Genomic DNA, 14425 nt, shown 5'->3' with positions numbered 1-14425 from the left:
CTGGGTGGCTCAGTTGGTTAAGCAACTGCCTTCAGCTCGGGTCATGATCTCAGGGTCCTGGGATCGAGCCCCGCATCGGGCTCCCTGCTCAGCAGGAGGCCTGTTTCTCCCTCTCGCACTCCCCCTGCTTGTGTTCCCTCTCTTGCTGTCTCTGTCTCTCTGCCAAGTAAATAAATAAAATCTTAAAAAAAAAAAAAGATATATAACCTTCTGAAAACAAAACACCCACAGTTGCTAGAAAAAATACTTGAGAAATATTTTTAAATGCATACCTGAGCTGGTAAGAAAACAAAGGAAATCTTTAGAGGCCAAAAAATGGAAAGAAAGCACAAATACAGAAAGGCAAGCCAGCTTTGAGGCCTGTGGCTACTCTGAAGGATCCCTGGTCACTGAGATTTTTTTTTTTTTTTAAGATTTTATTTATTTATTTATTTGACAGAGAGAGAGAGCACAAGTAGGCAGAGAGACAGGGAGAGGGAGAAGCAGGCTCTCCACTGAGCGGGGAGCCCGACGCGGGGCTCAATCCCAGGACCTCGGGACCATGACCCGAGCCGAAGGCAGCTGCCTAACCCATTGAGCCACGCAGGCACCCCGGTCACTGAGATTTTAATTCTCAATTGGCCATAACTGGGGATCCTAGTGCTATGCAACACTGTAGTCTGGATCAGAGAACTCTGCATAAAGTTGTTCCCACCCCAAAGTAATAACTGCAGAGGGCAAAATTAAAAAACACTGTTTCACCACCCCCACCACCATCTCCATCACTGCCCTCCTGGGTCATGGTAAGGGAACATCCTGTCTCTACCTTGGATCTGAGTATAGGGACAAACAGAAGTTACCTGAGAATTCCTAACCACAAGCCGACTTTCACTTGGGTGTAGGACTAGAGTTCACACTAATTGGATGGCTAGTAAAAGATGATAATTTAAAGTAGTCCTGGGGCCATGGGTGGCTCATGGGTTAAGCATCTGCCTTTGACTCAGGTTATGATCCCAGGGTCCTGGGATCGAGCCCCACATCGGGCTCCCTGCTCAGCGAGGAGCCTGCTTCTCCCTCTCCCTCTGCCTCTGCCTGCCACTCCCCCTGTTTGTGCTCCCCACCCCCTCTATCAAATAAATAAAATCTTAAAAAAAAAAATAGTCTGGGTTGGGGCACCTGGGTGGCTCAGTTGGTTAAGTGTCTGCCTTTGGCTCAGGTCATGATCCTGGAGCCCTGGGTTGGAGCCCCAAGTTGGACTCCCTGCTCAGTGGGGAGCCTGCTTCTCCCTCTCCCTCTGCTCCTCCCCCCACTCATGTGCTCTCTCTCTCTCTCAAATAAATACATAAAATCTTAAGAGTAGTCCTGGGTTGCTAGCTCACCTAAACAACAGGCAGAAGCAAATATAAATTCTATCTGGGGGAACAAATATCCAACTCAGTCCTCAAAACATTTCCATGAAAAAGTTGCCAGGAGCATGAGCTTACAATCACAAATTACAAAGCATGTGTTTTGACCACCGTGAATGACAGGCTCAGTAGAAAAAAAGATCAACCTGCAAAAACTATAGATATGAGAATAATGAGATATAGCATATAAATTAAGTATCTTTAATACTTAAAAAACAAAATAGGGCGTTTGAATTATGACTAAAGAATGAGATTAGAAAAAAGAAACAAGAAGATACAAAAAAGGATAACAAAGAAACTCTAGATTTTTGCGGGGGGATAGTACTAGAAATTAGAACCTCTGGATGGGTTAACAGCAAATTACATGCAGCATGGAGAAATAAAGTAGTTAAAAATATCAAAGAGAAATTAAGAAATAGGACAAACAAAAAAAATCTTATCAGAGTCACAGGAGATAAAGAATAGTGGCAGAAGTAACATCTGCAGAAGGAAGGGACCAAGAGTTTTCCAGAATTGATGAAAGATATCAATCATTAGATTTAAGAAGTTCAGTAAATCCCACAGGAGATTACCAAAAAATTCATACTTAGAAAGTCAAGGCGAGGGTGCTTGGGTGGCTCAGTTAATTAAGCGACTGCCTTTGGCTCAGGTCATGATCCTGGAGTCCTGGGATCGAGTCCCGCATTGGGCTCCCTGCTCAGCAAGGAGCCTGCTTCTCCCTCTGACCCTTCCCCCTCTCATGTGCTCTCTCTCATTCTCTCTCTCAAATAAATAAATAAAATCTTAAAAAAAAAAAGTCAAAGCGAAACTACCAAAACCAAAGAGAATCTTAAAATCAGCCAAAGAGAAAACATGAATTAATCTATAAAGAAATGACCAATCCAATTCTTGATTTCTCTACAGCAAAAATGGAAGCCAGATGAAAATGGCATTATATCTTCAAAGTTCTGAGTCAAAATAATTGTCAACCTATAACCGTATACCCAGAAAAATTATCTACCAAAATCAAGCACAGAAGAAATATATTATCTGACAAAAAACTAAGGTAACTACCAACAGCCCCTCGCTAAGGAAACCTCCCAAGGATAGACCTTAGGAAGGAGAAAAACAGTAAACTCACAAGGAAGTTTTGAGAAGCAAAATGGATTAGCAAGCAAAAAAAGAAAAATGACAGTACACAGTAATAATAAAAGTGTGGGGCTAACATCTGTAGGGATAAAACTCTAATTTATGCAACTAAAAATCAAACAACATAGAAATAAAGTAATAACATAGACCAGAAGAGGAGTTATTAATGTTGAAACATCTTAAGGTCCTTACATTATTCAGGAGAGTAAAGACAATGATTGATTTTATTTATTAAGTTATGTATGCACTAAAATTTCACAGTACAAATAATGTGTAACTTCCAATTTAATAGAGTGGAAAAATTGAAGTGTGGAAAAAACTCAAAAAAATGCAAGAAAGAAGAAAAACGATATGTACAGTTGACATTTGAACAAGGGTTTGAACTGAGCAGGTCCACTTACATGTGGATCTTTTTTGTTTTTTGTAAATACAGTGCAGTATTGTAAATGTATTTTCTCTTCCTCATGATTTTACGAATAACACTCTTTTCTGTAGCTTACTTTATTGTAAGAATACAGTATATGAGGGGCACCTGGGCGGCTCAGTCGTTAAACATCTGCCTTCGGCTCAGGTCACGATCCCAGGGTCCTGGGATCAAGCCCCGCATCGGGCTCTGTCTTTAGCGGGAAGCCTGCTTCTCTCTCTCCCGCTCCCCCTGCTTGTGTTCCCTCTCTCGCTGTGTCTCTCTCTGTCAAATAAATAAAATAAAATCTTAAAAAAAAATCATGTTAGATATAATAGGTGTTAGAATGAGTTCTAAGTTTAAGAATCAATCTCACATGGGAGAAGGGGGGTAAGTTTCCCCGGCCGCCCGCCTCTCCGGGACCGAGCCCCGCTCGCCGCCCGCCGCGGGCTTGGCCCGTAAACTTTTTGGCCCCGAAATGGAGGTAAGTAAGGGAGTTTCTGTACCATGGCTCGTACAAAGCAGACTGCCCGCAAATCGACCGGTGGTAAAGCACCGAGGAAGCAACTGGCTACAAAAGCCACTCACAAGAGTGCGCCCTCTACTGGAGGGGTGAAGAAACCTCATCGTTACAGGCCTGATACTGTGGCACTCCGTAAAATTAGACGTTATCAGAAGTCCACCGAACTTCTGATCCGCAAACTTCCTTTCCAGCGTCTGGTGCGAGAAATTGCTCAGGACTTCAAAACAGATCTGCTCTTCCAGAGCGCGGCTATTGGTGCTTTGCAGGAGGCAAGCGAGGCCTATCTGGTGGGCCTCTTTGAAGACACCAACCTGTGTGCTATCCATGCCAAACGTGTCACAATTATGCCAAAAGACATCCAGCTAGCGCGCCGCATACGTGGAGAACGTGCTTAAGAATCCACTATGATGGAAAACATTTCATTCTTTAAAAAAAAAAAAAATTTCTCTTCTTCCTGTTATTGGTAGTTCTGAACGTTAGATATTTTTTTTCCATGGGGTCAAAAGGTACCTAAGTATATGATTGCAAGTGGAAAAATAGGGGACAGAAATCAGGTATTGGCAGGTTTTCCATTGTCATTTGTGTGTGAATTTTTAATATAAATGCGGGGACATAAAGCATTAATGCAAGTCAAAATGTTTCAGTGAACACGTTTCAGCAGTTCAACTTTATAACAATTATAAATAAACCTGTTAAATTTTTCTGGACAATGCCAGCATTTGGATTTTTTTAAAACAAGTAAATTTCTTATTGACGGCAACTAAATGGTGTTTGTAGCATTTTTATCATACAGTAGATCCATCCATTCGCTGTACTTTTCTAACTGAGTTGTCCTACATGCAAGTACATGTTTTTAATGTTGTCTGTCTTCTGTGCTGTTCCTGTAAGTTTGCTATTAAAATACATTAAACTATAAAAAAAAAAAAAGAATCAATCTCACATGGGGGCGCCTGGGTGGCTCAGTCGTCAAGCGTCTGCCTTCGGCTCAGGTCATGATCCCAGGGTCCTGGGATCGAGCCCCGCATTGGGCTCCCTGCTCTGTGGGAGGCCTGCTTCTCCCTCTCCCTCTCCCCTTGCTTGTGTTCCCCGTCTCGCTGTGTCTCTGTCAAATAAATAAATAAAATCTTTAAAAAAAAAAAGAATAAATCTCACATGGGGCACCCGGCCAGCTCAGTTGGTGGAACACGTGGCTCTTGATCTCAGGGTTGTAGGTTTGAGCCCCACAGTGGGTGTAGCGATTACTTAAAATCTTCTTTTTTTAAAGAATTTATTTATTTATTTGGCAGAGAGAGACACAGCGAGAGAGGGAACACAAGCAGGGGGAGTGGGAGAGGGAGAAGCAGGCTTCCTGCTGAGCAGGGAGCCAGATGTGGGGCTCAATTCCAGGACCCTGGGACCATGACCTGGGGGGGTGGGGGAAGGGCAGAGGGAGAGGGAGAAACAGACTCCAGGCTCAGTGGGAGCCATTCCAGGACCCTGATATCATGACCTGAGCCAAAGGCAGACGCTTAACGACTGAGCCACCCAGGCGCCCCTTAAAAATAAAATCTTAAAAAAAAAAATCTAGCAAAAAAATGTAACAAGACTTAAAGTATATAACTTTACTGAAAGACATTAAAAATGGGTTAAATGAAGAGACATATGATACTGGGAGGAAGACTTAACTCTATAAAGTTATTTACTTTCCTCCAACAAACATCCCGGTATGTATATGTATAATTTGAAAAGCTTATTCTAAAATATGAAAGGAACAGCAAAGAGCCAAAAAAAAAAAAAAAGTCTCACTCTTGAAAAAGAAGAGCAAAATAAGAAACATCAACAAGATCTCAAGAAACACTTATAGAGGGGCGCCTGGGTGGCTCAGTTGGTTAAGCGACTGCCTTCGGCTCAGGTCATGATCCTGGAGTCCTGGGATGGAGTCCCACATCGGGCTCCCTGCTCAGCAGGGGGTCTGCTTCTCCCTCTGACCCTCTTCCCTTTCGTGCTCTCTGTCTCTCATTCTCTCTCTCTCAAATAAATAAATAAAATCTTAAAAAAAAAGAAACATTTATAGAATTAGAGTAATTAAGAGAGTATTGCATGGGTGCAGGAACAGGTAAGAGACAGATAGAACAAATTAGAGAACCCATAAACAGACCAGGCAAATATTGATATCCGATATGACTACAAACCAATAGGGAAACATGGGACTATTTAGTAGGGACAGAGAAACTGGGTTCCCATATTAAAAAATGAAATAGGGGGCGCCTGGGTGGCTCTGTTGGTTGAGCGACTGCCTTCGGCTCAGGTCATGATCCTGGAGTCCTGGGATCGAGTCCCGCATCAGGTTCCCTGCTCAGGAGGGAGTCTGCTTCTCTCTCTGACCCTCCCCCCTTTCATGTGCTCTCTCTCTCCATCTCTCATTCTCGCTCTCTCAAATAAATAAATAAATAAAATCTTTAAAAAAAAAAAAATGAAATAGGTCCTAAATCGTAAAACAGAAAAATCAATTCTGGATGATTTAAGAACTTAAACGTAAAAGCTAAAACTTTGAAATTGGAGTAGAGGGTAATATATTTATTATCTCTGAGAGGGATTTCTTAATCAAGGTCTCAAAAGTACAAATCATTTAATAAAAGCTTGATAAATTTGTCTACATTAAAATTCAGAGTCTTTTTCAAGTAGCCAAATAAAAGAGAAACCACAAACTGGGGAAAGATATTTGCAATATGAATAATCAATAAAAGATTACTATCCAGGGGCGCCTAGGTGGCTCAGTTGGCTAAGTGTCTGACTTTGGCTCAGGTCATGATATCAGGGTCCTGGAATGGCTCCCACTGAGCCTGGAGTCTGTTTCTCCCTCTCCCTCTGCCCTTCCCCCACCCCCCCACTCATGCTCTTGCTCTCTAATAAAATCTTTTTTTTTTTAAGATTTTTATTTATTTGTCAGAGAGAGAGAGAGAGCACAAGCAGGGGGAGCAGCAGAGGGAGAGGGAGAAGCAGGCTCCTCACTGAGCAAGGAGCATCATGACCTGAGCCGAAGGCAGACGCTTAACAACTGATCCACCCAGGTGTCCCTACAATCTTTTTTTTTTTTTAAAAAGATTACTAGCCAGGATATATATATATATATATATAGAACTAAAAATAAATTATAGGGGCGCCTGGGTGACTTAGTCGGTTAAGCATCTGTCTTCAGGTCATGATCCCAGGGTCCTGGGATCGAGCCCCGCATCCAGCTCCCTGTTCAGCAGGGAATCTGCTTCTCCTTCTCCCTCTCCCTGCTGTTCTCCTGGCTTGTGCTCTCTCTCTTTCTGTCAAGTAAATAAAATCTTAAAAAGAAAGAAATTATAAAAAGTCAAGCGACTCAATGGATTCCATGAGCAAAAGCTACAAATGTCATACAATGAACCAAGAAATACATGACAATATGCTCAGCTTCATTATTAATCAGCAAATACAAAAGTCATGATAATGTGATACCTTTACACTCATCAGAGTGGCCAACCCCCCAAAAAACCCCAGCAATTCTAAGAACACCCCAATATCACATGTTATGAAGTGAGGCAATGGGGACTCACCCACTGGTAGTGGGATGGTAACCTGCTAGAACTTCTTAGTAGGGCAGTTTAGTATTGTCCATAAAGTGGGAGGAGCAGTTCCTACTTATTTCCTACTTCTAGCAGTTCCGTTTCTAAGATTACCCTGGAGAAACTCTTGCGCAGGTGCACAGAGAGAAATGCCTGAGAACCTTTACAGCTGTTCCAACTGCTACCAAGAGGGGGGCAGGTGGGGGCAGGGGAGAAGCAACACAAATGTTCATTTCCAGGAAAATGGGTAGATTGTAGTAGATCCGTTTAACAAAGTACTATATCTCAGCTATAATATGTAATGAACAACTACATTCTTGAACACAGATGAATCCCACGGACATAATGTGTGAAAAAACAAGGTCAAAGAATATCTGCAATACGATTCCATTTATATAGATCCAGAGGCATGCGACACTAAAGCAATTGGTCAAATAAGCCTTCACTGTTACTGTATAATTTGTACTTTGTAATATCTGGTTGTTGCATGGTTCGTTAAGCTTCAGGCTAACAAAATTAAGCATTAACTATGGTGCCAGGAGAAAAAAATCTGTGAAGTCAAAACCTTTAAAATCCATCTACAAAATTTTAGTAAATCTCCGTGTAGGAAATTAGAAAGATCATCTTAGGCGATCTTTAAAATGCCATCGGTAAATCAGACTTCATCCTGAATCCCGCCCTTCCGCAGGCCATCCGAGCATGAAATGCGGTCCCCTATGTGCATTAACTTGCCGTGACACCTGTCCGAGCGCCAGTCGCCCGCTGCATGCCTGGCCCACCAAAGCGTTCTGTCTGGACGGTGTCACTGGAGAAGGCAGAGAGACATGTCCAGGGCACAGATCTCAGCTCTGGTGTTTGGCGTTGGAGGGTTTGGAGCTCTCGTCGCGGCCACCGCCTCCAATGAGTGGAAAGTGACCACTCGAGCATCGTCAGTGATAACGGCCACTTGGGTTTACCAGGGTCTGTGGATGAACTGCGCAGGTAACGCGTTGGGTTCTTTCCATTGCCGACCGCACTTTACTATCTTCAAAGTAGAAGGTAAATATAATGGCTTTGTTTGGGGTGGAAGTAAAATGTCAACTTTTCCCCTCACTGTGCGGAAGCAGCTGCATACAGTGGGCTGTTAACTCTGTAAAGACTGAGTGTTTCATTAAAGTGCCAGGAATGGCTTAGGGGGGATGACGTGTCAGAATGTGGGCTGAAAGAATGAAATCGTGTATTCCATATGGCAGAGGAAAGTTAATAATTTCATGGATCTTTTACAAGTACCTAATGCAAATGATAGACTCCAAGGGACAGGGCAGAAGTGACTGTTTTATTTATTTATTTTTTTCTTAAAGATTTTATTAATTTTTCAACAGAGAGAGAGATAGCGAGAGAGGGAACACAAGCAGGGGGAGTGGGAGAGGGAGAAGCAGGCTTCCTGCTGAGCAGGGAGCCTGATACGGGGCTTGATCCCAGGACCCTGGGGTCATGACCTGAGCCGAAGGCAGACACTTAACAACTGAGCCACCCAGGCGCCCTGTTTTATTTATTTTTAAAGATTTATTTATTGGGCGCCTCGGTGGCTCAGATGGTTGGGCGTCTGCCTTCGGCTTAGGTCGTGATCCCAGGGTCCTGGGATCGAGTCCCGCATCGGGCTCCCTGATCCGTGGGAGCCTGCTTCTCCCTCTGCTTCTCTCTCTCTCTCTCCCTCTGTCTCGCATGAATGGATAAATAAAATCTTAAAAAAAAAAAGATTTATTTGTTTTAGAGAGAGAGTGAGTGCACGGGAGGGGGGGTGCAGAGGGAGAGAGAGAGAATCTCAAGCAGACTCCCCGCTGAGCACGGAGCCTGACAATGGGGCTCAGTCTCATCACCCTGAGATCATGAGCTGAGGCGAAATCCAGAGTCAGCTGCTTAACCGACTCAGCCCCCCAGGTACCCCCCAGAAGTGACTGTTTTAACAGCTAGTTTCAATTTGTCTCACATCATGGAGAAATCTATACACAGGTTATCCCATGTTCCTATATTTCCTGGGGCATCTGGGCATGAAGTACATACGCAGGTGGCATATGTGTATATTCATGTATATATTTAGGGTGATAGAAGCATATGACAAGAACAGCGCTGAGGAAAAGTTCTGTGTATAGAGGGGTTTCTATTTTTTTAAATCATATTTAATGATAAAATAGCAGAGCAAGATTTTAAAAAGTAGCTAAGTGAAAGAAAATGCCCATGAACTTTGCCTTTTTACTTGGTTTTATTTTTTAAAAATATATGTAAGCAAGCTTTCATCGTTATGCATGTTAGAAACTCTATTACAAGTATATGTATCTTAGGGAATTTTTTTTCTTTAAAGGCTTTTTCATACCTCAGGATACCTCCAGGGAAACATTTGCTTTTATGTCATTTTAAGAATCACTATCTGCCTCTGCTTTCTGCCTGTTTAATGCGTTTACAAATCTGCCGTAAGTTGTGGGTTTATTATGTTAAATATTGCCCGTTGGTATTTTATAAAATATAGTCTTTTCGCCACCGAATGGCAAAACTGTACCTTGGCCCCAGTAAAGAAAACGAGAGAAAATTTTAACTAGGAAGTTACCAAAGCATAATATTTTATGGGATTTTGTGTCAAGTATTCACGTCATTAGTGCACAATTTGTGCCAAAGGATAAAGAGAGAATACTTAGTTAAAGCCAGGAGAATTCTGATGATAATCAACGGAAATGTTCAGGCTTGGGTAGCCCACTTAGGTGCTCAAATAACGAACTTTCCTAAGCACCCATTTGAAGAACCAATGCTATATTTCTTTTCAGTCCCAACTTGTCAACTTTGGGCTATTTCAGAATTGCTCCTTCTCCTCTGGAAGGTTTCTCTAGGCACAAGGGGAGATTGTAGAAGGAGAGGAGGGTTGTGGATACCACTGGTGTCATTCTGCACATCTCTGTGGTTCTTCTCTCTCCATGGCCCCCTGTGTCCACTCCTATCTTGGGCAGCAAGGAGAAGATATGTCACATGGGTGAGTGTAGTTCTTTGTTCTTGACTGGGTTCATCTTTTTTTTTAAGGAGAAATTATTTTTAAGATTTTATTTTTAAGTAATCTCCACACCCAATGTGGGTTTTAAACCCACAACCCCGAGATCAAGAGTTACATGCTCTACTGACTGAGCCAGCCAGGCACCCCTACTGGGTTCATCTTTTTTTTAAATTTTTTTTTTAAGATTTTATTTATTTGACAGAGAGCGAGAGCAGGAACACAAGCAGGCTCCCCACTGAGCAGGGAGCCCCATGCAGGGCTCGATCCCAGGACCCTGGGATCATGACATGAGCCGAAGGCAGACACCTAACGACTGAGCCACCCAGGTGCCCCCTTTTTTTAAATATTCTAATTTTTAAAAATGTTTAAAGATTTTATTTATTTGAGAGAATGAGCAAGAGAGAGAACACACGCAGGGACAGAGGGAGAGGGAGAAGCTGACTCCCCTGCCCAATAGGGAGCCTGACACTGGGCTCAATCCCAGGACCCTGGGATCATGACCTGAACCGAAGGCAGACGCTTAACCCACTGAGCCACCCAGGCATCCCTGGGTTTGTCTTTTTATTTTTTATTTTTTTATTTTTTTAAGATTTTATTTATTTATTTGAGAGAGAGAAAGAGTGCAGGAGCAGGGGGGAGGGGCAAAGGGAGAGGGAGAAGCAGACTCCCCTGCCGAACAGGGAGCCCAACGTGGGGCTTGATTCCAGGACCCTAGGATCATGACCTGAGCCAAAGGCAGATGCTTAACTGACTGAGCCACCAATGCCCCTGGGTTCATCCTTTTATTTATTTATTTATTTATTTGTTTGTTTTTAAAGATTTTATTTATTTGAGTGACAGAGAACGCACAGGTAGGGAGGAGAGGGAGAAGCAGGCTCCCTGCTGAGCAAGGAGCCCGATGTGGGACTCGATCCCAGGACCCTGGGATCATGACCTGAGCCGAAGGCAGACACTTAACCAGCTGAGCCACCCAGGCACCCCGGGTTCATCCTTTTAAAAAAATATTTTGTCTTATTACCCTTTACTCCATATTCCTTAGTGAAACCCAGTTATTTGAAAAAATAACATTCAACCTTAGCTCCAAAGTGGGTTAAAGGACTGAGGTAGATTTCCGTATAACTCCAATAGCTACTTCCCCAAATGCATCTTAGAAAACTGGGAGTAAGATGTTACAATTACTATATAGTTCATGGTGGCCGAAAAAATCTTCCCCCCTTAAAATTTTATCCCCCTGATTCTGCTTTTCTATATTAAAGATAATGTGTTCTCTACCTGCTGTGTACCCTGCACATGAGAGGTAATTTAAAAACTATGGTCCACTGACAATGCTTTGATTAGAACATGTAAAATTAATTTAACATAATCTCTCCCCATTCTTCATCCTGAATCAAAATCTTTATAAAATAAACAAGTTGCTAGAGAAATCTATTTTCAACATCAGGAACACTGATTCATGTTTCCAAAGGAAACGGGGGCTCACATTGGGATTTTCTTATTCACGCGGAGTCATTGCTGACGATGCTGGTGGCTTTTCCTTTACTCCTATTGGAAAACACAACAGTGGGGGTGTTGGGGAAGGCTCAATGCCAGCAGGCTCTCCGACAACACAATAATTCCACATTGAGAACAGAACTCAGAAGCCAGTGAGGAATGAAAATGGGTATATCGTGTTGTAAAAGAATGAACTGTTTAAGCCTACAATGTCAACTTGAGACAAATCTTCTTAGACTTAGGTCCGATTAAGCCTTCTTTAAGAAAGAAAAACAGAGCCAGGGGTTTTGTTGGTCTGTTTTTTTTGCCTTGCTGGTTGCACAACCTCACTGCCAGAGTCCTACCTTCTTGTTTCAACCCCCCTTCAGATGTCCCAGTGTAGCTGTGGCGTTTTAGGGACTCATGTGGGTTAATAGTGACTAGAGCCTTTAAAGATCGGATGTGAGCCAGTGCCTCTCTGGGCAAGAGCATTTACAGTTATGGTGAAAAATACAGGCCCTCCTTGACTATAGTTCTGTGGAATGAATTGGAGGAAAATACCCCAGGGATACATGTAATTCCGTCCCCATCGTGGCTGGCCTGCTGCTTGACTCAATTTTAAAAGCCCATCACTGTCTTGAGGTGCAGTATCCACCATAGGCTGCTTCTCTAGTTCTGTCATGTTTTGTCCCTCTCTCATGTCGCCGTTAATAGTGCTATTTCAACTATGAAAGCCAAGCATCTCTCCTAGGGAGGGAAGCAGTCATTTCTGACAGGGAAGCCTCGGTCCAGAAAGTGTTGCTACAAGGAGGGACTGCAGCGGCTTTGTGGTCAGGGACCCGGACCGTCAAGGGGTTCTCCTTGAGCTCCTGGCACACAGGGGTGCTCTGGATAGATATTTGCAACATGGCTGAACAACAAAATAATGAAGGAGACAGATGGTTCCTGATGAGGGCAAAGTTGTACTTGTGGAGGAAGGCCAGAGTGGGGTGAATGGAATGATTCAGGACATGGACTCAGGCAACAAAAAGGAAGATCACTGAATTGCAATTCGGCGGGCTGAACTTCAAACTTTTTTTTTTTTTTTTTTTTAAGATTTTACTTATTTATTGAGAGAGAGAGAGCACAAGCAGGGGGAGTGGGAGAGGGAGAAGCAGGCTCTCCGCTAAACAGGGAGCCCAACGTGGGGCTCAGTCCCAGGACCCTGAGATCATGACCTGAGCTGAAGGCAGACGCTTAACCTACTGAGCCACCCAGGTGCCCAAAACTCTGACTCTTTTATTAACTAGCCACCAAGACCTGGACTTTGCAAATGAATCCCCCTGTGTCTCATTCATAAATTGCTTTCTCCGCGAATTGAGAGAGCTGGACTCCAAGCGTCCTTTTTTTAAGTTTTTTTTTTTAAGATTTTATTTATTTATTTGACATAGAGAGGGAACACAAGCAGGGGGAGCGGGAGAGGGAGAAGCAGGCTTCCCGCGGAGCAGGGCGCCCGATGCGGGGCTCGATCCTGGGACCCTGGGATCACGACCTGATCTGAAGGCAGACGCTTAACGCCTGAGCCACCCAGGCGCCCCTCCAAGAGCCCCTGAAGTATCTCTCAACCTGAAGTTCAATTGCAGGGCTTCTCAAGGCTTCACCACCTCAGGGCAGTTCACGGAAGAATTACGGCTATAAAAGGCTCCTTAACATAATTGCTCATGAGATTACTCCTTTTTCTCCTGTTATCTATTATCTTAGCTGGCTTCCTGTGTTCCTGCTTAGAATCTTATCTGCATCTGGGTGGAGATAGGTTCAAAGGACCTCAAATGACTCAATGAGTAATGACCAAGTAAAGGTCATGAATGAAATCAAACGTTATTCTGGAAGCTGGCAGTCCAATGATGCTGGCTGCCTACAGGAGCACGAACCTTCTTCTGGTCTCCCTACCTATCTCCTCCACCTCTCTCCCCCCATCCCCTTAACAGCCATGCCATAAGCATGGGGATAAAGAGGGCGCCTGGGTGGCTCAGTCGTTAAGCGTCTGCCTTCGGCTCAGGTCATGACCCCAGGATCCTGGGATCGAGTCCCGCATCGGGCTCCTTGCTCAGCAGGGAGCCTGCTTCTCCCCCTCCTGCTCCCCCTGCTTGTGCTCACTGTCAAATAAATAAATAAAATCTTAAAAAAAAAATGGGGCGTAAAGGAATGGCATTTGCTAGAGAAAAGTTTTCTGTGGGTGTTTATTCACATAGAGGGAATAGCTGGGAGCCATGGAGGTCATAACTAGATTTCTTGCTAGTTGATGTGTGTGCCTTAGTCTATGATTAACAGTAAATGCATCTCAAACAGTGGTAATAAATAAAAACTACCTTACCAGTGAGGGAAGATTGACTTTAGTGATTTAAAGCCTTCCAAAATATTTCGCAAATAACACATTTGATAGATCTCTGCACTCTTGGAAGGCATTTCCCTTTCATCTCAGGAGAGGTATCCATTTGCTAAGATTCTGACTGCTTTCTGAGGTTTAATTTCATTAATTAAAGCTAAAGTTGGGACACCTGGGTGGCTCAGGTGGTTAAGCATCTGCCTTCGGCTCAGGTCGTGATCCCAGGGTCCTGGGATCAAGTCCTGCTTGGGGCTCCTGGCTCAGTGGGGAGCCTGCTTCTCCCTCTGCCTGCCGCTCCCCCTGCTTGTGCTCTCTCTCTCTCTCTCTCTGGCAAATGAATAAATAAACAAAATCTTTAAAAAAAATAAAAATAAAATGAAGCTAACATTAATTTTAATTTTAGATTTATTTTCTTGCCATGTTCCAAGTGCATATAAAGTTATTTAAAATCATATAGAAAAACTCAAGTTTTGTATTGGGCAGTTTTCACCCCTAAAATAAGCCCAAGAAACGTTTGACATGTTTTTACCCCAACCAAAAAAAAATGACAATTTCATATGCAT

At 43.3% G+C, this 14425-nt stretch overlaps 2 protein-coding genes across 3 annotated transcripts in view; both read left to right on the top strand.

Annotated features, from left to right (window-relative positions):
- The first annotated feature begins 3295 nt into the window (after nt 1-3295).
- LOC112826524 (histone H3.3A-like) lies at nt 3296-4204 on the top strand. Its single transcript, XM_025874684.2, has 2 exons — nt 3296-3306; nt 3401-4204. Exon 2 carries the CDS (start codon nt 3424-3426, stop codon nt 3832-3834), a length of 411 nt encoding a protein of 136 aa, XP_025730469.1. The 5' UTR covers nt 3296-3306; nt 3401-3423; the 3' UTR covers nt 3835-4204.
- Nucleotides 4205-7553: 3349 nt separating this feature from the next.
- The window catches only part of CLDN10 (claudin 10), a 122122-nt gene continuing 115250 nt past the window's right edge, over nt 7554-14425 (top strand). The window contains exon 1 of one of the 2 annotated variants that reach the window (XM_025874683.2): nt 7554-8046. In XM_025874683.2, the coding sequence (XP_025730468.1) occupies nt 7833-8046 (214 nt within the window). In that variant the 5' untranslated portion in view covers nt 7554-7832. The remainder of the gene's footprint in view (nt 8047-14425) is intronic. The other variant, XM_073894391.1, reaches the window with a different exon arrangement.

The sequence above is a fragment of the Callorhinus ursinus genome, unplaced genomic scaffold (assembly GCF_003265705.2).
Source record: "Callorhinus ursinus isolate GAN/ISIS: 27379988/994484 unplaced genomic scaffold, GSC_fseal_2.0 scaffold7, whole genome shotgun sequence".
NCBI lineage: Eukaryota > Metazoa > Chordata > Mammalia > Carnivora > Otariidae > Callorhinus > Callorhinus ursinus.
The sequence above is the reverse complement of the archived record's forward strand: the minus strand, read 5'-3'. Positions and strand labels throughout refer to the sequence as shown.

Coding starts and splice junctions, on each gene's coding strand:
- LOC112826524 (XM_025874684.2), top strand. CDS start 3,424: ATGGCTCGTACAAAGCAGACTGCCCGCAAATCGACCGGTGGTAAAGCA.